The following is a 25842-nucleotide window of genomic DNA, read 5'->3' on the forward strand; positions in this document are numbered from 1 at the left end:
CGTAAAGACGTTGCAATGTGTAATTATTTAGGCATCTGTGTGGTCTCGGATAGTTAGGCCATCTGACAGTGGCATGCTTTTCTCTCCTCAGCCTGTATCCATCCCATTATTTTTTTAAACTTTATTAAAAACAGCCAGAGATCCAGCTATGCACAAACACAAATTTAGGGCTGATTTTAGCTTGCAGAGTTCTCTAAAGCTGTTGGCTTAACTTTGTAAGTTTAGAATTAAATATTTTGAATGAACTGTCTCTCTATTATAAAAAAAAATCTTGGGATGAGACAAGAGTTTTTTTGTCCTGCGACGAGACGTGATCTTTTGAAGAGAGACAGGGAGACACTTTCACATCCCGTGAGACGGTCAAGTCACACCCAACTTACGACCATTTTCAAACAAGACCACAGTCATCTAACCCCTCAGTTGTTGGAATGCGTTTGGCAGACACAATTCCTGTGCTCTCAGCTGCCGTACAGGCTTTTAATTGTTCAAAGTGCTGTACGAGATGCAGATCACGCGGCACTGCAACAGCAGCAAGCTAGCAGCTGATTGAGCAAAGAGGAGTTAAAAAAAAACAAAAAACCTGTATTTGTTTCCTATTGTATTGCCGTTTAAGAGGGGGTTTTGGAGGAGTGATCGCCTCTTGTCGGGGTGCGTTCAGCCCCCCTCTTCACACTGGCATGTAGCACAAGCAGGGGGACTTATGCAATTTCAGACTTTTTAAGGTTTTTTTTTTTGCCTATAAATGAAACTATTGAGTCTATTTTGAGTTGTTCCATTTTAAAATGAAAATTTTAATATCCGACCACAGAACACTGCCTTTGCATGTTTAGAATGGAGTTTATATATTATGACAGATTTTTACACAGTAAGTCCATTAAAGTTTAATATCATTAAAGAATACATTCACTGAGTTTTTTCTTTAGAAAAACTTTATCAAGTGAAATATTTGTACATGTTTTGGTTATCAAAAGGTGCCCATCATTTGTTAATTTTACTTCACGCAGTACATAACGTGGCATTCTTTTGCAGATGGTATACATAAATAGACATTGAAAGTCAGAAGGGATTTTTCATTAGAATACTTTTAAGTATTTTACTACTAGCCAGCTACTACTAGCCAGCGCTACAGCTGTGGCAACATAATTTAGCCTACTCGTACAAGTGACAAAACCTTTCTTTAAAACAGGGTCGTTTATTGAGACAACGTTTACCAAACAATACTTAAAAGATTTAGTTTCTGTAGTTCTCCAGAATAAAGGAAATCTGGCTTTCCTGGCCGATGCGGACATTTCCCTGTGGCTCCGGACGGGTACAGAACACCGGCGGTCAGGTTCATTCGGAGCGCGGTGCTTGTTCAAGTGTCAGCCGTCAGATTTCAGCACTACATTTCCCGATAGCACGCAGTCATAACGTGATGACGCACACCCGTGGAAACCACCAGGAAGTCTTTCCTTTCTCGTCTTTCTTTTACCTGTACAGTACAAGTCTGGATTTCCCCAACAATTATCACCTCGTCTATCTTTAAGTTATCTATGTAAAAATATACAGTTAGCTTCTTTTTCTTTAAACGTCCTGAGATGATTCACGAAGACTTACCGCTCAACTGAAAGAATGCAAAACAGAAAGGTAAGAAGAAAAAAAAACGTTTTGGCTTATAGCAGTGAAATATGGGACATATTGAAACTTTGAAAGCGGCATTAGTAGAAGATATTGAGGCTTGAGTTACTCGTGCGGCGAGTGAGAAGCGGACAGAGCCCGATTCGCGCTATCCCATCTTAGCCGTCTGTGTGTACCGCGCTGGTCTGTCAGGACACACCGAGCGGGAGGACAGAAGGGGACTTCGCCGCTCAGCCGGGGACGACACCCCATGTAGGCTTTGGAGCTGATGGGCACCGCATCTTCTCGGACCCCGAAGTATCATTTTTTATGATAACAAAAGGGAAAACTTTATATGAGAATGTGTTCTTTTATCATGTCAGATCTTAAAACTTCGGTAACGTTTTCACGTGGTTTAAAAAGCAGTGTTTTGCTTGTGTGCATTTCAGGTAACGGACTTATTGTGGAGACGATCAGGAGGAAGTAAGCAGTGAGTGTTGGGGGAGTACTAGTTGTTATTTTTGGATTTCGGTGGTGGAGTGGAGCTAGTGGCATCTATTGTCCGAATGAGGGCAGCGGATTAAAGTTGGGCCATATGACATATAAATTGACGTTTCTGGATCTTTGTCTAGGAGGGGGCACTACAACTTTATCTTGCCAGATTAGTGCTTGCTACTCCTCAGATAATGACTGCTATCACTCAATCAATACATATGTTACAATGCGCTTCTTTTTACCTCTTACAGAGCCTATAAGATTACAGTTAAAATAAAGATAATACTGATTTACAAGATATCAGCTCAGTGGTAGTAGTTAGCACTGCAGTCTCACTTCTCCAGTTTCTTCATACAGTACACCAAGTGGTGCAACTTGGACACATCATCAGTGATGAACCCAGGGTCATAAGGTGCTTTGGGTGTTAGATCATCAGACACCCTCAACCGGGTGACCCAGCTAGGGTTGATCAGTCCCCAGCTTGTGTCCAAGTAGCATGCTACACCATTGGATCGCCTCTCTTGATTCACAACCACCTTAACACTTTTTTGCAGTGTCTGAGATGTTCTTGGTGGCTCTTCTTTCCTGCAACGTTCTAATGCCAAGTATAGTGACAGCCTCATTTAGAGACTGGCCTTCAAATGCCCTGCAGCCCACCTTGGTGGGCTCGCATTGGGCCTTCCACCCATTCCTCCTACTTCCTTTACCAGCTCGAGGTATTTTCCCTTTTGAGATCATTGACCTCCTCTATCTGGTGTTCCCAGGGGAAGGCGAGTTCCACCATGATCAATAGCTTTGACTGGTCAGATGTTAAGTCCAAATCTGGCTTGGTCTGCTGTCTGTGGATAGTCGCAACTAAGACTTCAAGAATTGTTTTAACAATAAGCAAAAAGAAAAGCAGAAACAATTATAAAGGACTAGACACACTGCTTGAATTCTTGGAAGCAATTCTTATTGCCAAAATGTTAAACAAATAGAAGTAGAAACAGGCTTATACCAACTGTGATAAAGATTTTAAATAAGCCAAATTCAATTTAGTTTTAAAAAAAGTAACTATTACAGAGTTCTGTTTTATGTATATAAAAACTGTATTTTCTTATACGCGTATGTATGTAGGAATATGGTTTTGTATGTTGGTGACTGGATCAAAGCAAACTTCCACTTGTGGACAATAAAAGTAAAACTAACTAAAAATAACATTTTTCAAACGAGGTCCACATTTAGCAATATATTCTTCTAAATGACTTTGCAAATTGTTCAGTATATCCCTGTATTCATTTACCACTTTAATAAACTGAGTAAAAAAAATGGAGGCATGTAACTAAATTATTCCTAAAAAATATACTGTATGTGGTATTTGTATTCTATATGGGTGATTTTATAAATCCTCATGAAGAATTCAGGGAATTAGATAATGCTGTCGACTGACACTGTGCTAAATGCGTAAGACTCCGCTCCACATCGTGCCTCACCCTTTTGATATTTTCTTATGTTGTTACAGTGCTTGATGGTCCAACAAACATGTCCTTCACACTATCAGTAGACTGAAACTTAACAAACCAGTTTAAAATATAGAGAAAGCATTCATCCTTGGCAAGGCATAATAATCCAAAATCTACTTTGCACCTCTGTTACAGATTTGGATTCAATGGTCACTGATGCCTCATTTAGCATATAACACTGCAATGGCACTGTATACATCTCCACCCTATTGACCAACTCCAAAAATCATGAGATTCTTGTGCTACAACCGTTATTTACATTTCATACTAATGCTGCAATCCCTTAAAATCACAATCTTACATGTGTCATTCCCTTCCCCTTTTCCCCGTCTCGTATATCTATTATATGTTTTTGCTTCTCCATCATCGAAGTTTGATTGTCTCTAAGGTTGCGAGGTAGTGGTAGTGTCCTTGGGAATTTTTATTTTATGTTTGTACATACAAATGTAAGCTTATTGACATAGTATATAGGCTTTGTCTCGGATCGCATGCTATCACAATGAATAGTACACTGAGTAAGAGGTGGCATATTATTTGCAATACAAAATTTGCATGCGGATAAATAACTTAATTTTACTACGTAATCATGTAGCGACCCATCACAAAAATGCCCACCCTTGCTATGTTGTCTTAATATCTCATTCAGTTACTCTTTGAAAGTGTCATGAGATTCGCTTCAACTGCATGAATCAGATTTCCAAAATCCTTTGTATTAAGAAGTCTTTGCATGTTTCTATCTTAAATGTAATTCCTCTTGGTTTCCACCTGTGTCTTGTGATGCTTTCAAATTGCAGGTTAAAGCTGTTACGATTTTGGGTGGATTTCTGTTATTTATCATGAATGTGTCTCAATTTGTCAGACAGATACAAATAGACTGTCTTGGACACCGATAACATAGTGGTTACAGCAATACGTTCATGTTGCTTTCATTGCAGGATGCCTGTTAATTCATTAGCTTATGATGCCAAGGAAGAAAATGAAAAATTATAACTGCTCCTTAGAATGCAGTTATCACTTCTAGATCTGTATGTAGAAACATATGGACACATAAAAGGACCGGTGGGAGCAAGGTGCGGGAGATTTAGATGTAAAACAGTGGTTTGACAATTTTACAGTACAGTATTGAGGGGAACATTTGATTACCTATGTCAGCGTCTCTTAGCAAGATACCTGGTTGAGTTGTAACATTTCTGTCAGAAAACATATAGGAATTGGGCTCTGCTGGGTGGCAATGGGTGCCCCAAATACGTAGTAAGTCTGCCTCTTCTCTTTGTTTACACTGGCACACTGAGGTCGTAACATTACAGATGTTGCTTTTTTTGCAGGGACATAATGAAGGTTCTATGAAAGTGACATTTTTTATTTTTTTATTTTATAAATCGGTATGCTGCTGCTGGAGTATGAGAATTTCTCCTTGGGAATTAATAAAGTATCTATCTATCTATCTATCTATCTATCTATCTATCTATCTATCTATCTATCTATCTATCTATCTATCAGTAGTTGAAAAGTGTAAATGTCCAGGCTATTCCAATTCAAGCATTAAATGATAAAAATTTGAGCAGAGAAGTTATGACTTAATGTGACTTTTGTTGTTCACATTACTCTAAAAGATCAGGTCTGTGTTACACAGAAGAGAAAAAAAAACAGAGCTGTGGTTTGTGCATAGCCATAGAAGTCACTTTTATAAAGAAAACATTGGAACAATTGTATTAGGTCACCACACACTCTCCTTGGCTGAAGAACTGTTCAGAGCAGGACGTTTCAAATCCATTGTGGTGGTGTACAGAGCCAGAATCAGGAAAATTGGGTCTAAATACTTATGGACCTGACTATATGGTCAGTTGAAGTGTGCTCTGAGCTGAGGATGATCCTGTGCTGATCTGGTTGTACCTACCGTATTTATGGTAATAAATAATAGGATTAGCTCTTTTGCAGTGTGCCTCAGAGCTGCAGACTTGCAGCAGATGAAGTCCAAGACAGTTGCAATTGCAGCATGCTTTTTGGAGTCAGAGATGGATGGACAAAGTTGTATACTAACTTAGACCACTTTGTGAGCAGGTTTAACAGACTTAGTATGGTAGGTAATATTACAAAATGAGTTCTGCATGCATTAGATAGACTGTTATGGACATGAAAAGCACCAATATGCCCTTTAAAACCATATTTTATATTTTATTTGGACTGAAGTGTAGCTTAATACTGAATCAGATATATTTAACTTGATACAGAAAAAGGATGATGGAAATATTTATAAAGCGTAATAAAAAAGTACAGTTCAACATACATTTAACTGTTAGTAAAAAGAAAAACAGGGTCAGTGTCTCAGATTAAGAAGCTGCTTGACTACCGGTTTGGACAGTGCACATTATAGAATGATGCTCGTTTCTTCCATGCTGTATTTCTTCGGAGTGTCTTGGAGTTATCAATGCGAGTGTTTTCCAGATCTGATATGAGATCTCTCACACTATGTATTATCTAGCAACTGTGCTCTACTGTGAAGTCTGAACTGCAGTGAGGCATTCTTTATAAATATTATCCAGCTTGTGTCTAGGTATTTTGTACTCCTTGTTTGGATTTATTACGTTATTAGAAAAAGCGGGGTGCATAATGAATGATGAGTACTAACTCTTCTGTATTATCTATGTCATTAAGAAAAGTAGTTATAGCATTACCAGAATAAGACCCCCATGGACTCCAGGCTGTCCCATGCATATATTTACACTCTATGAACATCCCATATATAAATAAAACAAACTGGGGGCTTAAATGTCCCTTGGAGAGGGGATATTTGAGCCCTCAGCTTGTTTTATTTATATAATATATGAGTAACGGTGTAAGTGTATTGCATGGAAGAGTGTGAAGTACCCGCTGGTGCTATTAAGAGATTGCGAAACGTTGGAAATTTCTGTGTGTTTGTTAGGTAGGAGTAAAATTTTTAGGACATAATCTATAGGTCCATTGGTAACAAGAGTTGAAATATGCCGTGATTCTCACCTTCCAGTCTGGCAGCTACAGGCAAATACTATTTTCTAAAACTTAATGCAGTAACAGGCAAAAAATATATTCAGCGGTACCTCGTACTTCAAACGATTCTAACTTCGAACGTTCCAGAGTTTAAACACTAAATTTGAGAGAAATGTTACCTTAAATCATGTGTATTTGCTGTTTTGGTTTATTGAAATGGGTTTCGGTAGTTCAGGGAATGGATTTATTTACTTTCCATTAATTCTAATTGGGGAAAATTGATTCGTACTTTGATCAATTCTGAGTTCAAATGGCATCCTGAAACGAATTCAAAGTACGAGGCACCACTGTAAAAATGATCTTACGATCACTATATGATCTCCTAATATTATGACAGAGTTAATCAATAGCATATAAATATTTACCTTAAGAGAGATTAGTGATTATTTGGTGGGGCAGGGCTAAATTCAGTGTAACTGCTGCACTGCTTTTTTTCTTGCATGTGCCAGGACACACTCCGGTCACCCTGATAGTAGATCATCATAAATCCATGAGTGCAGAGAGACAGTTATCCTGATCCACAGATACACAGGAACATGTTTATTGTGTCTATGATAACACAGATAATATTGTGACCACTAATCCACTTACCTTAGTGAACTTGGTCTTGGTAGCAGGTTTTGTTTTTACACTGCAAGTGGCAGTAAGTGTCCAATTTATCATGTACATTATTTTAACCATGATGACATATTAACTGAGCATATCTAAAATATCAGTGTCATCAGACCAACTATTCACTTCCACTGAAAATTTACTGAGCAATTCACAATTACTTTTCACATGCTTGAATTGACACTCTCATATATGAACAAAACTCCTTCAGTGAAGATGATTATACTCGTCTGGAGAGCTGTCCATACACCACCATGACACAGAGGGATGTTTGAGGAGCAGCAGAAATGCATGTGTACCAACTACAGTATATGATGTCAGCCTAAGTAGGTAAAGAGAAACATCTGCTTTATACCTGTGGTTGGGCATGTACAGTATGTAACATATCTGCTTAAGGTATATGGGGCAGGCTGGGCACTTGACTGACTCTCAAAAACGTCAATATGTTCATACTCCTGTATCAAAATGTTTTCAGTAATGTAAATAGAAAGTTTGTCCATGTTTTCTGTTAATATGAACACAGATTCTTACACGTATAATGCATAAATAAAACTTTTCCATTGAAATATGTTGATGCTTTATTTTAAATATTACTAGACAGTGTGTGTCTCTTTTGAACAGGTTAAGGTTAATCAATCAAAGGGAGCTGTGAAATGTGATCAATACAATGGAAATTTAATTCTTAGTTTAAATATATGCAAAAGATGGCAATACAGATACACCTCACACTTGAATAAGGTTAAGGTAATGTAAAAAACATAGTAGAAGCAATGACTATTAAAACAGTGCCTGAGTTTAAGTCAATCTTTAAAGTACTTGTTTCTCTAAATATGCCAGTACATATGATGATTAGGTTCATTGCATTAGCCTTAAAGTAATGAAAGTATTGGAATACTCAAGTCTTTCAAATGAAGTTGTCTACCTATAATATCCTGGAAAGACAGAACCAGATTTAATGGAATTGTATCTAATACTTAACATTAGAATTACCAGAGCCTACGTGAAAACTTGTAAATCCGGCCCACCTTAAATTCATTCGCACCTCTCTGTCAGCGTATTTGTCCTGTAAATGTGCCGATTAAGACAAGCAGCAAGCAGCCGGCTATTCCATCCCCCACCGTCGCAGAACGTTCACTAAGTTCTCCCAGCTCGTTCCTTGTTTGATTATCTGGGAGTGAGTGAAAAAACTACAGAATGTGTAAGGCCTGAAGTCCAAAGATCAAATAAACACTTTCACAAAAGGTTCAAGAACAATACAACAGCTTCGGTGGTGTAGTGGTAAGATTTGCTGACTTATAATCAAGGGGCCACTGGTTCGATCCCCACTGCCTCCTATATTTGCCCTTTTCAGTACTGCGCTGCTCTTATTGTTAATATTATACAGTATACACATACATTTGGTTTGCGTCTGCAACAGACTGTGCACATTTATAGTATTGTACTTGTAAAAGTGACCTTTTTTTCACTTTTATTCTCTCACTCACTCACGATCACGATACATACTACCGCCCTAGGGATTTGACGCTGTTAGTTTTTATTTGAAACTGGGAATAACTGTTGATGTGAGTAGTGTTTTGAGGCAATGGAACTGGACATTCTCAGATATGGAGGGATAAAAGCTGACATACAAACGCTGGTGAATCTGCCTTCTTTGTATCTCACCGTCACTTTATCTTTTTTTATTGAGTTTTATTGAGTGTTCCTGCTCACGCAGAATTAGTATTCACCTTATGGTTTATGATGTCAAAAAAAAAAACCACAGACGTAGGTATATATGATATTTTGAAGAAATCCATTTTATGACCTGAAAATGTACCAATCATAAAACATCATCGCACTAATGCAACATTATTTGAAAACGAACAGCGTCAAATTGGGTGTGAATTTACGCTGGCACTGTTACTTAGAGTCAGATCAGGAGAGGTGTGGGGGGGTGGAGGTGGTGTTAGATCGTGATCGTCATTGAGACAATAAAACTGAAAAAAGCTAATTTTTACAAGTACCATAAATTTATACCCAATGTCCCATATATTTGTCTTTCTTTTTTTCTCCGTGCTGCAAGAACCATCTTTCCTACATTTACGACATGTGTACCTGTTGCAATGTGCACACTTTTCTCTATGCTGTGTTTTCTATTACATGGAAAGGACACTTGACCCTGACTCAGTTTACTTTCCTGGGGAAGGGGCTGTTTTGGAACAGAAGTTTGTCAATGTTGCATCCTCCTTTTCTTATTCCATCACCTTTTCTAGTAAGATGCAAATACGAAGTTCCTCTGCAATATGAGCCATGAACACTCATTCTCAACTCACATTCTTTTCACAGTGGCCCCCGTGCTTGCTTTGCAGAGTACATGTGCTTTGATCCTGCTGCACTGAATAAGCTCATGCCTTCTGGTGCACAATGTCGACGTAGCACGGAGAAAAAAAAACAGAAAGGGACAAATATATGGGACATTTGGTATAAATTTATGGTACTTGTAAAAGTTAGCTTTTTTCAGTTTTATTCTCTCAATCACGATCACGCTCTAACAAGCGACCCCCATACCCAACCCCTTGGCCTCTCCTGATCTGACTGTAAGTAACAGATTCAATTCTGGTTCAGTTACCTGTAGTTGTTGTTGAATTCCAATTCCATTTCCTTGTTTGAACTGAGATTGTTGAGTTCATTCCTGAATTGACCCCAACCCTAACCCACACACCTCTACGCTGTACTGTATTGTATGAAAAGCTGTGTATGCATTAAATAATAATCCGTGCCATTTAGCTGCAATAGTTAGAGGCAAGGTGTCCTTCTGGGACACTTTCAAGAAATACTCCTTCCAAAAATGATTTATATATTAATACTAGCAGAATACCCGCGCTTCGCAGCGGAGAAGTAGTGTGTTAAAGAAGGTATGAAAAAGAAAAGGAGAAATTTAAAAAATAACGTAACATGATTGTTAATGTAATTGTTTTGTTATTGATATGAGTGTTGTTCCCATATCTATATATATATCTATATATCTATATATATATATATATATATATATATATATATATAGCAAAACACCCGCACTTGGCAGCGGAGAAGTAGTGTGTTAAAGAAGGAAAGAGAAACAAAAGGAAACATTTTGAAAATAACGTAACATGATTGTCAATGTAATTGTTTTGTCACTGTTATGAGTGTTGCTGTGATATATATATAGCAAAATACCCGCGCTTCGCATCGATGTCGTGTGTTAAAGAAGTTATGAAAAAGAAAAGGAAACATTTGAAAAATAATGTAACATGATTGTGAAAGTAATTGTTTTGTGTATTTGGCGGCAGCGTCATGAAGTTGTTTTCGTCTAGCTGCATTAGAAAATGTACAACGACATCTGACACGCCTCCTTTTTACTGTTTTCTCACAGCTTGGATTGCTGCTGTCATAATGGGTTTGAGTCTACATATATATATACATATACATACTATATATATACAGTATATACATACTATATATATACAGTATATATATATATATACATATATACATATATACACACACACACACATATATATATATATACATATATATATATATATATATATATATATATATATATATATACATATACATATCTATCTACATCATATATACACACACACAAATTATATATATATGTGTGTGTGTGTGTATATATACACATACATACAAACATACACACAGGTATATATATGTGTATATATATGTATGTGTCTATATGTGTGTGTATAGCTTTGGTCACTGAGTGCAAGGGAAAAATAATAAAATATAGTCTATAAGTTATTAAACAGTAAAACATTAACGTTTTAAGAAGTACAGGTACATTGAGCACTACTGGAGTGGTTGCGGGTAAACTACATTTTAAAAGACAGTATAACAGAACAGGTAAGTAGTACTAACAGCAGCTAAAATGTATATGGACCATCTCTCGGTAGTAGATCCATTTTGAAAGGCGCTACACGACGGCTGTGGTATAGAAATTACATTTTCTATGTGAACGTTAAAATTTCTGCCTCTGGTAATGTGCCTTACTGGCATTACCAGCAATTAAAGAAAATTTGTTTTGTGTCCTCTGCAGTGTTAAGAGAAAAAAAAGAAAAAAGATGTAAAGAAAGGAGAGTTGCCTTTTTCTTTTATATAGTATAGAGAGATGTGTTCGGTGACATTATGATCGCCTTTTGGGGACAGTCGAGATGGGTCTTGTGTAGACTGGTGAGATGTCTTTGCCATTAATCGGCTGTGATGGCACTGTCAGTCCTCCACTCGTATGCGTGTCTTCATAATCTGAGCTGAGGACCTCATAATCGTATACGTGCAAAAGAAAGTGTGAATCACCTTAATATTATTTTGCCGTGGTGTAGAAAAGGGGTCCTGTGTTTGCACTTGTCTGGGCTATAGCTCAGGGGGAGGATGAAAAAAATTAAAAGTGCTCACTTTGACTTAAGGCAGAAGCGCAGTCAGCGTCTCAAAGGCCGGCACAGCTATACGCGCACGCCGGCTGCTCGACTTTTGCTGGGCAGGAGACCCCAGTTTTTGTACACACGTTCCACAAATGAGACACATGGGTTTACCGGCAATGTCAGTAAACATATACTCAGCCTCCCATTGGTTTTTAAAGGCTCTATGTTCAGAATCACCTTTTCTCTTTGGCATCGTGTGGGCTAGCTTGGCAATAACTTGTAGCATCATAAGCTAGACTTGATTAACGTGGTAAGTGTTCGACAAGGCAGCTGAAGCGCTGGATTATGGGATCTGTAGTTTATTGTGTTACCAGCGCTTCATATCCCCGGGCCATTAATAACAATAATACAGTATATAAAATGATCTCGCGGGCGGATATAATTACACGCCGGGCCGGATGTGGCCCGTGGGCCTTGAGTTTGACACATATGGACTAAATAGAACTTGAAAAGAAATATTTTTTGGAATGTGATCGCGCAAGTCAGATCGAGTTGATGCATACTACAGTACATCGAGCCCCTGTGCTCTTGTGGTTTTGCTTGTGTGCCTCAGTAGGTTACCGTCTCCTCACTCTTACTTTTTTACCGTTCATGTAATGAATACACTGAGTATGGCTTTACCAAAACAATCATTGATCGCGAATAAAGTATCCATTATTCATGAAGCTTCAATAGGTGATCTGTCTTTCTGCGTTAACCGCATGTGTTTTCATACGTCTCAAATTAAGGGGATGCGAGGTTAAAATGAATCGACAAGCGCGCGTACATATTTAGTGCATCCCCTCTCGGGAATCGAACCTCGGACGTCGGCGCTACAGGCGAAGGCTCTACTATTGAGCCACGGCGTATGGTTTGTCTATTTGAGCGTAGCAGTGTAATTCGGTTTTTGTTCAGCACTCTTTGGAACTGTTGCTTTTTGTCTGCGCACTGCGTCAGTTCACGTGAGCCGCTGAATATGGTTTTATATGTCACTCGCTCGCTTCTAATTGTTTCGCTGCCTTCTTAATTATATAATGCATGTTTTCTTCAGCGCGTTTTTGTAGCTCTTCCTGGTTTTCTACGTAATGTGTGATTACGTGAGAGGTGTGATGATGTCACACGAAACCCCGCCCCTCACGGCTTTCAAGCTCAACATCATTACAGTAAATGGAGAAAAATAGCTTCCAGTTATGACCATTATGTGTAGAATTTCAAAATGAAACCTGCTCAACTTTTGTAAGTAAACTGTAAGGAATGAGCCTGCCAAATTTCAGCCTTCTACCCACACGGGAAGTTGGAGAATTAATGATGAGTCAGTGAGTGAGTGAGTGAGTGAGTGAGTCAGTGAGGGCATTGCCTTTTATTAGTATAGATATAAATAATATGAGATTATATTAATCTCGTGTTTTCGTGCAGAACGGACATAATGAAGCTTCTGATACAGTAGGCGTCTCTTGTGGCCAACATTGGACAATAGCAAACAATATTAAAAATGGCATTAAAAAAATCTCTTTTTTTACGGTAGCGTAAATTCACATCTGATCTGACGCTGTTTGTTTTCAAATAATATTGCATTAGTGCGATGATGTTTTCTGATTGGTACTATTCAGGTCATAAACTGATTTCTTCAAAATATCATATATACCTACGTCTGTGTTTTTTTTTGACATCATAAACCATAAGGTCAATACTAATTCTGCGTGAGCAGGACCACTCAATAAAACTGAATAAAAAAAAAATCAAGTGACGGTGAGATATGAAGAAGGCAGATTCACCAGCGTTTGTGTGTCAGCTTTTATCCCTCCAGATCAGAGAATGTTCAGTTCCATTGCCTCAAAAGACCACTCACATCTACAGTTATTCCCAGTTTCAAATAAAAACTAACAGCGTCAGATCCCTAGGGCGGTAGTATGTATAGTGATCGTGAGTGAGAGAATAAAAGTGAAAAAAAAGGTCACTTTTACAAGTACAATACTATAAATGTACATGGTCTGTTACAGACGAAAACCAAATGTATGTGTGTACTGTATAATTTTAACAATAATAGCCGCTCACTACTGAAAACAGCAAATATAGGAGGCAGTGGGGATCAAACCAGGGACTCTTGATTACAAGTCAGCAAATCTTACCACAATGCCACGGAAGCTGTTGTATCATCCTTGAACCTTTTGTGAAAGTGTTTATTTGATCTTTGGACTTCAGGCTTTACACATTCTATAGTTTATGTCTACATTTTGTAACGTTTATTACTAAAATATGAAAAAGTTTCTGTTTTAACAATGTGTTTACACAGATTACTGTAGAAATGGAACACACATGAAATGCATGTGTTCCAAATAATGATCTATTATTTCCACTCTAAAACTCCAGCAGTTCACTCACTCCCAGATAATCAAACAAGGCACGAGCTGGGAGAACTTAGTGAACGTTCTGCGACGGTGGAGGATGGAATAGCTGGCTGTTTGCTGCTGGTCTTAATCGGCACATTTACAGGACAAATACGCTGACAGAGAGGTGCGAACGGATTTAAGGTGGGCCGGATTTACGAGTTTTCTTGTAGGCTCTGGTAATTCTAGTGTTAATGAAGTACTTTGTAATGAAGCACTACATCCATTTCCAGCCTTTGTAAGCCAGTCTCATAGCATTGTGGCTTAAATTTGAAACTTTTAAAACTTCTTCAGCAAACTACTTTCTCATCCAAGGTTGAAAACTACTAGTCAGCTAATCATGAACTGAAAGATTTAAATACAATGAAAAGCATATTGTAAGAATCCCAATTTTATTGAGATTTTTTTAAGTGGTAATAAAGCATCAGTAACAAAAAATGACAGAAAACGAAAGGGAAGTCCTGCCACAGTTGCTCTTAATTCTTGTTTCTGGATTATGTTAAAGGCTTCCAAGATAGTAAAGCTGTGTCCTGAACTACTCTTTCCCTCCCTTTTTAATTTGCCTTTCTTTTTCATACCTTTCTTCTTTTTTTCTTCTCGTTTTTTGTCTCTTTACTTGCTCCTAAATGCTCTTACACAGATAAGAACAGAGACTGCTCAACCAACAGGCACTTTTGTCTCCTTTTGAACACATCTGTGGGTGATAGGCTTCTAGAAAGCATGTTGCAGTTGGCAGAAGAGTATATTCTGTATGGCTGACACTCCCCATTGTAAAAAAATGTAATGATGGTGATTGTCTGTGCTGTGTGTAGACTATCTGAATCAACTATTTTTGTTGTTGTTAACGTAAAGCACTTAATGGCGATTATGGCTTTGTCCAGTGGTTTCACTCACACACGGGGGAATCTGCCACTTTGCTTTGTAGCCACTAATTAGCTCTGTAAAATGATTGCTGTAACAAAGGGTAAAAACAATCACCAATATACTGTACCTTATTTGTTTCTTTAATTATAATTATAATTAACAATTATAAACGTGTGACTTTAAGTGGGGGGGGGGTAGCATTTATACTGTATGAATCAGGAAACATATTTTTAAGTCATTTTTAAGAACAGATACTGAAAAAGAGACAAACTGTAGGAAAGACAAGTAAGGCTATAATGTAAACTAGATTGTTTTGCCTAACAGAATGATTCAGATGAGAAATTATAAACTTGTTTTAAACAATAGAAAAGATATAATGAGAGAGAAGAAAGAAATATGTATTTTCATATTTAATTAAGGTAATTTTGTAAACAAATTTATTATCGTTTAGTAGTAAATACAACTACCTCATTCTAAATATGATATTGTTTTGCATTTAGCAAAGCAAATTTAGTCTGTCAGTCATTTCAACATTTTTAATGAATCAAGCTATTTGGAAACAACTAAAGAAGCAAATGTCTTAATTTAATATGTTTGTTTTGTTTTTCCTGTAATGGCACAAACAGAAATGCTTGACAACATATGTTTAAAAAAAATAAAATAAAATTGCCCCGCAAATGTTGTGCCCTCTAAGGATGTCACTTTATTTTAAAAAAGTGTGATATGAAAGAGGATTTTGTAGTATGAAAGAGAGATTGTAAACATTTTACACAGTTTAATTTCAGAAATTTGAGTCAGCATAGTTATATATAATCAAGATTTCATCTGTGGTAGTATTGTCTTCAGGGCAAGTTGCATTCAGTAGCTTATAAATTAAACTCTGATATTTAGTAGATAACAGTGCAGGCCTTCAGGATTTTCTTCATTACTGTATCGGAGGACCTGCCTGACAGTTAATTTCGTTGATTATTCTTTGACTGCTCAAAGTTATTTGCTCTATAGCCGTTCACATTTCAAGTGACAGTATCATGTGTAGTAGATTTTCAAATCCAGGGCATTAAAGAAAAAAAGTGATGATCTAAGGCACCCAAATAGAAATAAAAGGCTTTTTCAGAACAAATGGGGAAACCTTGACCTGATTGTTTGATGATGATTACTTTGAGGAATTTCAAAACATAGTGAATACAACCCTCTTGGAGGAGACAATGCTGTGACACTGATTGGGGTTGAGTTAAGTTGCTTTGTAAAAGGCATCTAAGTAGCAAGGCCACAAGAGTGGATGAACTCCACTGGAAATGCTGAAAGACTTGGATATCATACAGGTGATTTGACTAACGTCTTTTTACTGTGGGGTTGAAGCCAAGGTGAGAACCTCAGGATCAGTTAACAAGGGAGTGCATTCCTGAGATTTCCTGGAAATCCTGTTATGGGGCACTGGAATATATGGCTGAACCTGAGCTTCTGGAGCAATAATGGATCAGCTCTTTGTCTTTTTCAAGAGGCTTAAGGATTTTGCTAGGCCTGTCTACATGCTTTGTGAACTTGGTAAAATATTACAATTGTGCACCCTATGGTACCTTGTGGAATGTGATACAGGAGTTTAGGGTTCTGGGACTGCTCTGCACTATTTGTTCTCTGTATTTGCAAAAAACGATGTGCTTAACATTTTTATTAGTGTTTAAATTCTGAAGTTTTTGATAGCTGTTTGTTATTCAAGCAGCAATCATAATTATTTTGCTGGCAGGTAAACTGAAAGCTGTATTGACTGAAAATGTTTTTGGCAAAGAGAATACAAAATTAAGTTTTGATCTGGGTCCGTCAGCATTAATGTTTTATGGAAGTGACATATCAGTTAAGCACATGCTAATTTAATCACTGTAACTTCTAATACTCTCATAATCATACAGATTGGGTAAATGATTTACAGTACATGAGTCAGTACCAGGCACAACTGGCCTGGTGTAGTTCATGGTCCTTAATTCCTATTTGTTCTGTACAAGGTCAAAAGTGCAGTCACTGTGCAGAAAGCAGCTGCCTCTTAGCATAGAAGGATTCTGGGATGCTTTTATGTATTTGTATTGAATGTGTTATTACAGGCTTCAGTGTGTATTACCCAGGTGTATATAGAGAGGTAAAGTTAAATTTCTGTTTCTTTCACTGCTATATGAGGGTGGTCCATGTGTCATTTGCATTACTTAAAGTCTCACTTTCATTTTAAATTGATTTCCATGCCTGAATTACAGATGTACAGTATATGGACTGTATATGCTGCATTGCATAAAGCTTACTGAGATAGTGATCATGGGTCTTTATTCTAATACGTTTGTATATGGAGAGTGTGGGTGATAGCACATCTCAGGGAAGAAAAAGCCTCATGCTTTATATCCATAATACAGTGAATGGTACAGAAGTTATTTGAAGAAGTAAACAGAACAACCTATTTTTAACTTTTCCCCAGGTTTGCATTAAACTTATTATTATTAAGCTTATTATTAAAATAACTTATTGTATTTCTCAGATTTTTTTTTTGATTTTTTTTACAGAAAAGTGACCACTTCTGTACTTGACCTTTGCATTTGTGGAATCAGTTATACCTAAAGATGTCTGATTCTCATCAGCATAGCTTGTTAAACATCAATGATCTGAGGGAGCCTGTTCTAAAGAAGCTTTGTGAAGTGCTGGATAAAACCAACAATAAAGGATGGCGTAAACTTGCTGAGGTCGTGTCAGATGACAGACGTTTTAAAGTGAGGTAACTATTACATTTACTAATTGCATAGCAAATAATTAAAAATTTGTGTTTGTTACTAGTTATATATCCCCATTTAATAATCTAGTTGTCATGGCTTCTCTGGCATAATGTGATGCATGTGCAGACGTTGAAATTAAGAAAGTTTTTAAATGGATAGAAGCTTTAGTGATGAGTTCAATGTAAAAATTAAAAAGCAAGAATAAAACTGTATCTAACTGCTACTATTGAAAAATTATTTTTTTTTTGAATTGCCAAGTATTCATTTGTTCCAGGAAATGCACGAGGGGTTATCTAGTTAAATTTTATGCAGTATATTTTCTGTTTTGAATGTTGCAATGAATCAAGTTATTAGAAGGATTGCAATGGTATGAGGATAATTGCATAATGGTAGAATAAATCATTTGTAATTAAAGAGATGTCTGGGGTGCCTAATTAACTTCAGACTGAATTTTGATTATTTGTTGTCCTCACAATCATTGTTTTCATTCAAAACTAGTAGTGTACTAGGAAAATATTACTAATTCTGAACAAAAGTCAACAGAGTCATTTCTTTCTACTTCAGCATTCCATAGTATTAGAGAAACAGACAGTAGAATTTATGCCTGCACAGGTTGCCCCAATGACAAATATCAAACTGTGTCTTGGGGCTTACACTTAATCGGAGAAACTCTTGACTTAATCCATCTCCCTTAATTTTAATAGTAAAACTGAATTTCAAATATCTCAACAATCTCTACAGTTCAGGCCCATTTACACCTAAGCATTTTTGTAGTGTTTTAGTGCTAGAGCAAATCATTCCCAAACCAATTATTAGTTATTTTCAATTGTAGTTATTTCCAATTATATTATACATAGTCGTCTGTGGGAACACAGTATAGTGTGAGTTTTCACCCTTTTATTCATTATTGAACTGAACTATTTCGTTTAACTTCTTTTTATGTTATTATGTGGTTTGATGTTTTTGTAGCCTTGAAGACTGTTATGTTTTCCAGTAACCTTTATATATCTTATATTGTTTTTAGGAACTTGTCTATACAAAGACATGTTGTTTAATCATATTAAATAATACCAGTCCTACTAAATAGCATGCTAGCATTATTTATTTTGCTATTAGGGTAAGGCTGCATTCCTCATGACAAGGACGAAGAGAGAGTAACTGCTGAAAATAGAGTGATGAATGTTTAGTGCTGAGTCAATGTCAGAAGTAACAGTATTCATTTTTTTCTTGTGCTAACTAATCTTATTAAGCTTATTGCATATGTGATATACAGTATATTTTTTGAATGACACAGTATAAGTTCAATATCAGCTGACTAACTACTGGATTTTCTTTGAAACAACACAACAGAAACAATAGAAGAAAAAATAACTCAAAAAAACTTTAGGAAGATATTATGAAGGAGTCTTTTTTGTACCACATGAGAGCTAAAACCTGTTTAATATTGAGTGATCTCCAAAAGCTATTTATGACATTTTTTTTATTATTCTCAAACACAAACCTGCCTTTCTCATCGAGGATCCACTTGGAGACGCAGAGTTAGTAGATATGTTGAGACTCATTGCTATACCAAATTGGGGAAACGCTGTTGTGGAGTGAGCTGACTGTATCACATCTACATTTCTGAAGTCTAGACATGATTATCTAAGGGGCTAACAAAGAACGGTTGTTTGTTTTTAAAGATAAAATGAAGCTTGTGAGTGCAGCAAGTAGGTAAAGCTAAATTTGAAGTATCTCAAGAACCACAGGAAACTTAATTACTTTATATATGTAGTACGTATATCCATTCACCGATCCATAGCAGCACTGGGTGTTGGGGATATAGATAGATCGGTAGGTATTAGATGTCTATCCATAGATAGATATAATATGCATATCCTTCCCCCAGGTCAACCCTTAAAATCCTTGAATATAAGGACGACTTATATGTGTGTGTGAATATATATATATATATATATTTGTATGTATATATAATATATATATGTATGTATGTATATGTATTGTGAAAGAATGAGTCTCAACACACTGAAAAAGGTTTGGGGCAGCCACCCGTATATTGTTCCTGGCTTCAAAAGATTTAAATTCAACACAATGATGTTGCTTGCTTAAGTTCCCAGAATTAACTGACTTAGTTAGGCAAGATGTAGGATTTTATAGTCTGTAACCCGGAAGTGACGTCAGTCTGGGTGCCTGAACCGGAAGTGACGTCAGTCTGGGTGCCGGAACAGGAAGTGACGTCAGATCAGGCAGGTTTTCCCATATTTAATCTGCAGAAATAGGTTTAGAGCACCCCGCCACTCCCTGGCCTGGCGGATAATCACTTCCACTTGGTCCTTTCAGCTCGCTCCTAGTCACACGTATGTGACAATATATATATGTATATGCGTATATATGTATGTGTGTGTGTGTGTGTATATATATATATGTATTGTGACAGACGACAGGGGACCTTGCCCCACCGGTACGCCTGGAGAAGGGAAGGACCAGGAAAGGGGGAATATCTTCCCTGGATTGAATGGGGGCCATGAAGCATGGCAGCTCAATCCTGTGGGGACCGTGGCCACTGCCAGGGAGCGCCTGGATGGTTCCAGAGCCATGGACTGCAGCGCTTCTGCCATAACAGGAAGTGCTGCCGGAACAGGAAGCAGGTATACCCGTAGTGAAGTGCTGCTGGAAAGCCATCAGGGAGCACGTGAATCACATCTGGGTGTAGTATGAAATGAGCCACCTCACTCCATTCAAAGAGCCGGAGTTGGGTTGAAGAGGATGGGGCTTGTGTGTGGAAGGAGTGGAGGCGGCAGAAGAATTAGAAGAGTGGAGGAGAAAGAAAGAAAGACAGGTCAACCTAATTGGGGGTGATTTGTGTATGTATATATATATATATATATATATATATATATATATATATATATATACATATATATATATATATATATATATATATATACAGTATATATATATATATATGTCAGTCAGTCATTGTCCAACCCGCTATATCCTAACACAGGGTCACAGGGGTCTGCTGGAGCCAAACCCAGCCAGCACAGAGCATAAGGCAGGAACAAATCCTGGGCAGGGCGCCAGCCCACCGCAAGGCACACACACACACACCAAGCACACTAGGGATAATTTTAGGATTGCCAGTGCACCTAACCTGCATATCTTTGGACTGTGAGAGGAAACTCACTATGTGTGTATGTGTGTATATATATATATATATATATATATTGTGAACGCCACCCGGGCACAGACAGGCGGACATCTTGCTTTAACACACCACACGTTTATTACACAAATTGTTTACAGTCCATCGGTCACAAAGACCCCCAAACAATGGTCACAAAGACCCAGTTCAGTGCACAATACCCCAAAACAGTCACAGTTCTGGCCACAATGCCTTTCTTCGGGCCGCCTCCACACTCCTCTTGCTTCGTCCTACTTCCACCCGACTCCAGCCCCGAATGAATGGAGACGGCCCCTTTTATAGAGGACCCGGATGAGCCCCAGGTGGTCCCGGCAATCTTCTTCTGGCCACGCCCCAGCGTGGCGGAAGTGCCGGCTGTTCTCCCGGCAGCTCTCCGGGTATCCTCCAAAGTCTTCCCCAGCACTTCCTGGTGTGGCGGGAGTGCTGGGGAAACAAGTCCCAAGGCATTGGGGCCTCCTGGCGGTGACCACGGGCTCCTACAGGGAAGGGCTTCCATGCCCTTGACCCGTGGCCCCCAAAGCAACCCGGAAGGCAAACCCCACGTGATCCAGGCAGGGCTCTGACCCTCTTCCGGTCCCTCCTGGCGTCCCGGCCGGGTCATGGCCCCTGGCATCCCTGACAGTGCCCCACAGCCAGCGAAGACCACTCGTGGGCAAGAGCGACCCGTCCCGCGAGGGCAGCAGAGCCCCGAAACGGGCCCCACTCGAGGATAGCCGGGGTCCGGCCCCGCACTCCTAGCAGGGACAGGGGCGGAGACACAATCCGAGCACCAGCCCTTGGTGCATCCCTGTGCCTCGCACAGGTTGTGCTCCCCCCTTTTACCGACACCCCGGGCCTCCTCGATCGGCACCCCTCCGAGACCTCCAGCGCCTTTGGTCCGAGCCACTCGTTCCCCCGTAGGCTCCTCCAGCTGTGAGCGCAGCTGCGCACCGGCAGAGAGAACATTCCGCTGACGGCCCAACATCAGAGGGCTGTTCCGCCACGAAGGGGTTCCTTCAGCCCCGCCCGGGGTCCGTCCCTACAAAAGAGAACACAGGGCAGAACCGCTGCCAAAGCACCCAGCTCGTGCCATGCACGGGCAGCGTTCCCCCCTCCAATCACCTTGGCACTTGCCTGATCGGCACCCTCTCCGCGGCTTCCGTGTCCCTCTCGATGATGGAGTCGCCGGCACCGCCTGCTCTCTCTCTGCCTGCCTCAGGGATTCCCTCTGCTCCCCAGAGGGCAGCCAGCCATACGCGTGCACCCAGCAACGCGTCTCACCATATTGGAGGAAGCGGCACCCAGCCGCTTGATCCTCCCTTCACTCTTGGACGCCTTGACGGTGTGCGACTCAGATAACCAACACGAGCCCCTGTCCCGTCTGCGTCCCCTTCATATCGGAGGAATCGGCACCCAGCCCTTTATTCCTCCGTTCACTCTGGGACGCCATGACGGTTTGAGACTCCTTATGGAATAAAAGGCGCCTCTGTCCCGTCTGCGTCCCTATAGTGCGGCACAAGACCGCAGCCGACTCGGGGCGGAGGGCGCTAGGACCCGGGGCACTTAGCAGCCCGTGTCCATTCAGCGTCCTCTCGGACTCCCCTCGCCGCGCATACAGCCCGCGGCGCCGCACCTCCTGTCGGAGGGCTGCTTACTCGGAACTGATCGTTGTCATCACAGCCTTTTTCAGCAGACCCTCCCGTATGCTGTACGGAGTCGGCTGTACTCACCGTCTCCGCTGTAACTCTCCGGCTGGAGATTCCAGCGTCGCGCCGTCCCGTTGGTGATCGAAACAGTCTCAGCGCCGCGAACGCCTTCCTCTCCAGTTCCAGCACCTCAGCCCGGAGGTTACAAAGCACCTGCAACACACGCTGCCCGGTGGGCTGAAGGGACACCCCCAGCTCCGCCAAAGCAGCCGGCAAAGACGGGAAGTGAAGCGCCCGGAGCCTACCTTTCTGTCAGCCTCCAGCGCCGCCACTTCCTGTGGGCCTTCTCCTCCGCCCAATCGGTCTCCCCTGCCCGTGATGGACATTCCTTGGTCCCCCTCTCTGCAGTCATCGGCGGGCCCGCAAGACACACCGTCCAATCGCGTGCCTATCAGGGGGAGGGACTTCTGGTCCGCGGCCATCTTGCCTCCCCTTCTGCGGTGGCGACGTGCCTGCCGGCAGCCCTGCTGTTGCCAGCGCCTTTCGAGCTGCAGCGTCTCCTCCTCCACAGCCCTCGCGCTGCCGCCACGCTGCCGGAGCCCCGCAGACCAGCATGCGCCTGCCACCGGCGTGGATCCGGAGGTCCCTGCCTGCAAAGAGAAAACACGCCCGTCCCCATGGGCGGCTGCCGCTAGGCAGGGAACTCACCTTCCCGGACTCGCCAAACCGAGGACACTTCCTCGGCGTGGCCTTTCTTGACGCCATGCGGTCCCGGGCGCCTTCAGCAACGGCCTGCTTGTAGGAGACCGCTGCACTTGTTGTAGGCACGCCACCTGCCCGCATCAGGGAAACATGACCTTCCTGCGGGCCCCTGGCGTCCGTGGGTTCCTTTACCCAGCGGGGCTGTGTGCACGCAGCACCAGCGTACGTGGTGGGGTCCCTGCTGCACCGGGCCGCCCACAACAATACTTTTTGATCAGGTCTCCGCCTTGAAACAGGCGGAGCATCCTGCCGACTACGCCAGATGTGAACGCCACCCGGGCACAGACAGGCGGACATCTTGCTTTAACACACCACACGTTTATTACACAAATTGTTTACAGTCCATCGGTCACAAAGACCCCCAAACAATGGTCACAAAGACCCAGTTCAGTGCACAATACCCCAAAACAGTCACAGTTCTGGCCACAATGCCTTTCTTCGGGCCGCCTCCACACTCCTCTTGCTTCGTCCTACTTCCACCCGACTCCAGCCCCGAATGAATGGAGACGGCCCCTTTATAGAGGACCCGGATGAGCCCCAGGTGGTCCCGCAATCTTCTTCTGGCCACGCCCAGCGTGGCGGAAGTGCCGGCTGTTCTCCGGCAGCTCTCCGGTATCCTCAAAGTCTTCCCCAGCACTTCCTGGTGTGGCGGGAGTGCTGGGGAAACAAGTCCCAAGGCATTGGGGCCTCCTGGCGGTGACCACGGGCTCCTACATGGAAGGGCTTCCATGCCCTTGACCCGTGGCCCCCAAAGCAACCCGGAAGGCAAACCCCACGTGATCCAGGCAGGGCTCTGACCCTCTTCCGGTCCCTCCTGGCGCCCCGCCCGGTCATGGCCCCTGGCATCCCTGACAATATATATATATATATATATATATATATATATATATATATATATATATATATATATATATATATATATATATATATATATATATATATATATATATATATATATATATATATATATATACGCTTGCCTGAGATAGTAAATTTGAATTTTCTGCGCATTGATAATGATCTTAATTTTGTGAGATTGGTTTTGTTTATTCTTTTATTTAACAAAACTAACTCTGTTTTGTAGAAAAAGTGCGGAAAATCTTAGTTTGATTACACATCTTTAAGAATATCTTAATAGTAACACCCAGTCTTTCTTAGTTTTATGAAATGTGGCAAGTCTGACATTTGAGATGTTTTAGTTGCTGTGATTCTTTGTTTAGATAACCAGAATGTTTTTGATGATAGGTGTTTTTTTCACATCTAATATTGGCCACTGTTTAATTTCACCTGTTTGAAAAATGTTATTCAAAGCACAGCAGACTGATTAAACATGCTTGAGAAGAGTGCCATCAATTTAGTTTTCTTTGTAACTATCGTTCTAATATTGACACAGTAACTTCATCTGCTTATTTAAGCACAGTACTCTTGTATATACTGAAAGTTCCAGTTGTTTCAGTACATAGACTATTTGATACATTTCTTAACTTCTTTATATTTGTGTCAAAATTCATATACAAGAATGAATGATAATAAGTTTGAAAATTGAGAGGCAAACACTCAGGCTATCAAGCTTGTTTGGTTAGGTAGTAGGTAAACTGTCCCGATTTTTCATCAGAATACTTCTGTTCTTGATTTTCAAACCCATTTATACACAGTAAAGTCTCTCCTGGCTTCCCCCTTGAATTCACCTTTCCATTATTTTCCATGTGGTATCAATTTCTGATTCACTATGTATTGAAAGAATTTAGCCGTATCAACTTCACTGATGCCTTCGAGAATGTTACAAACCTGAATGAACTAGCTAAATGTGCATAAGACTAAGAATTGCTTTTTATTTTTGTGGTGTGCTGATTACACCTTCACACCATGTTTTCAAGCACATTATTGAGCACTAGCCAACCCGCGGCGTACCATCCATCCATCCATTTTCTAGTACCATACGCCACATAATCAGGCCGGTTTTTTAATGATTTTTAAGTACAGAGAGAAAATTAACATTTGAAAAACCGGTAATGTAATAAATCAGCAAGAAAAGCAACATTGTAACAATGCACGGAACGAACCAACACACAATCGTCCGTGACTGAAAGCTGGCAGACCGTCCTTGTGCCTTCTCCTGCCAGATGGAGGGATGGGCGTGCACGGCGCGGAGTCTGGAACGGGAGGAGAGGAGAGGAGAAGGACGTCCATTCAGCTCCGTTTGTCATGTTAGTCTGCTGATTTCTCGTTCAGTATGCACTGCCCGCTCATGTGCCCACCCCCAACTCGTCACTTGAGTCGTTGTCGACTTTACACAGTCCAGATGTACCTGTGACTGACGTAGACTTTTCATTGCTCTGTGCGGATTTGGCTGCTTTTCTATATATAATCCACCAAGACACCCGACCACGGTAGTAGCGAGGTGGGAGGGGGGTGTGTACAAAGGGTTGGGACGCAACCAGTGGGAGCGTATGAGTCGCACTTAGTGGGAATTCCACGGTTTGCAGCCCGAATGGGGTTCAATGGCTTACCCGCGGCATAACAAACGCCACATAATTATTTATTGATGGTTGAACACTTCTGGAAAGACACAGTT

General features: G+C 40.5%; 1 protein-coding gene across 3 annotated transcripts in view; it reads left to right on the top strand.

Moving 5' to 3' along the window:
* The first annotated feature begins 1430 nt into the window (after positions 1-1430).
* Positions 1431-25842, top strand: part of malt1 (MALT paracaspase 1) — a 76134-nt gene continuing 51722 nt past the window's right edge. For all 3 annotated transcript variants that reach the window (XM_039750478.1, XM_039750479.1, XM_039750480.1), the window contains exons 1-2: positions 1431-1626; positions 17469-17677. In XM_039750478.1, the coding sequence (XP_039606412.1) occupies positions 17526-17677 (152 nt within the window). In that variant the 5' untranslated portion in view covers positions 1431-1626; positions 17469-17525. The remainder of the gene's footprint in view (positions 1627-17468; positions 17678-25842) is intronic.

Source organism: Polypterus senegalus, chromosome 4 (assembly GCF_016835505.1).
Source record: "Polypterus senegalus isolate Bchr_013 chromosome 4, ASM1683550v1, whole genome shotgun sequence".
Taxonomy (NCBI): Eukaryota; Metazoa; Chordata; class Cladistia; order Polypteriformes; family Polypteridae; genus Polypterus; species Polypterus senegalus.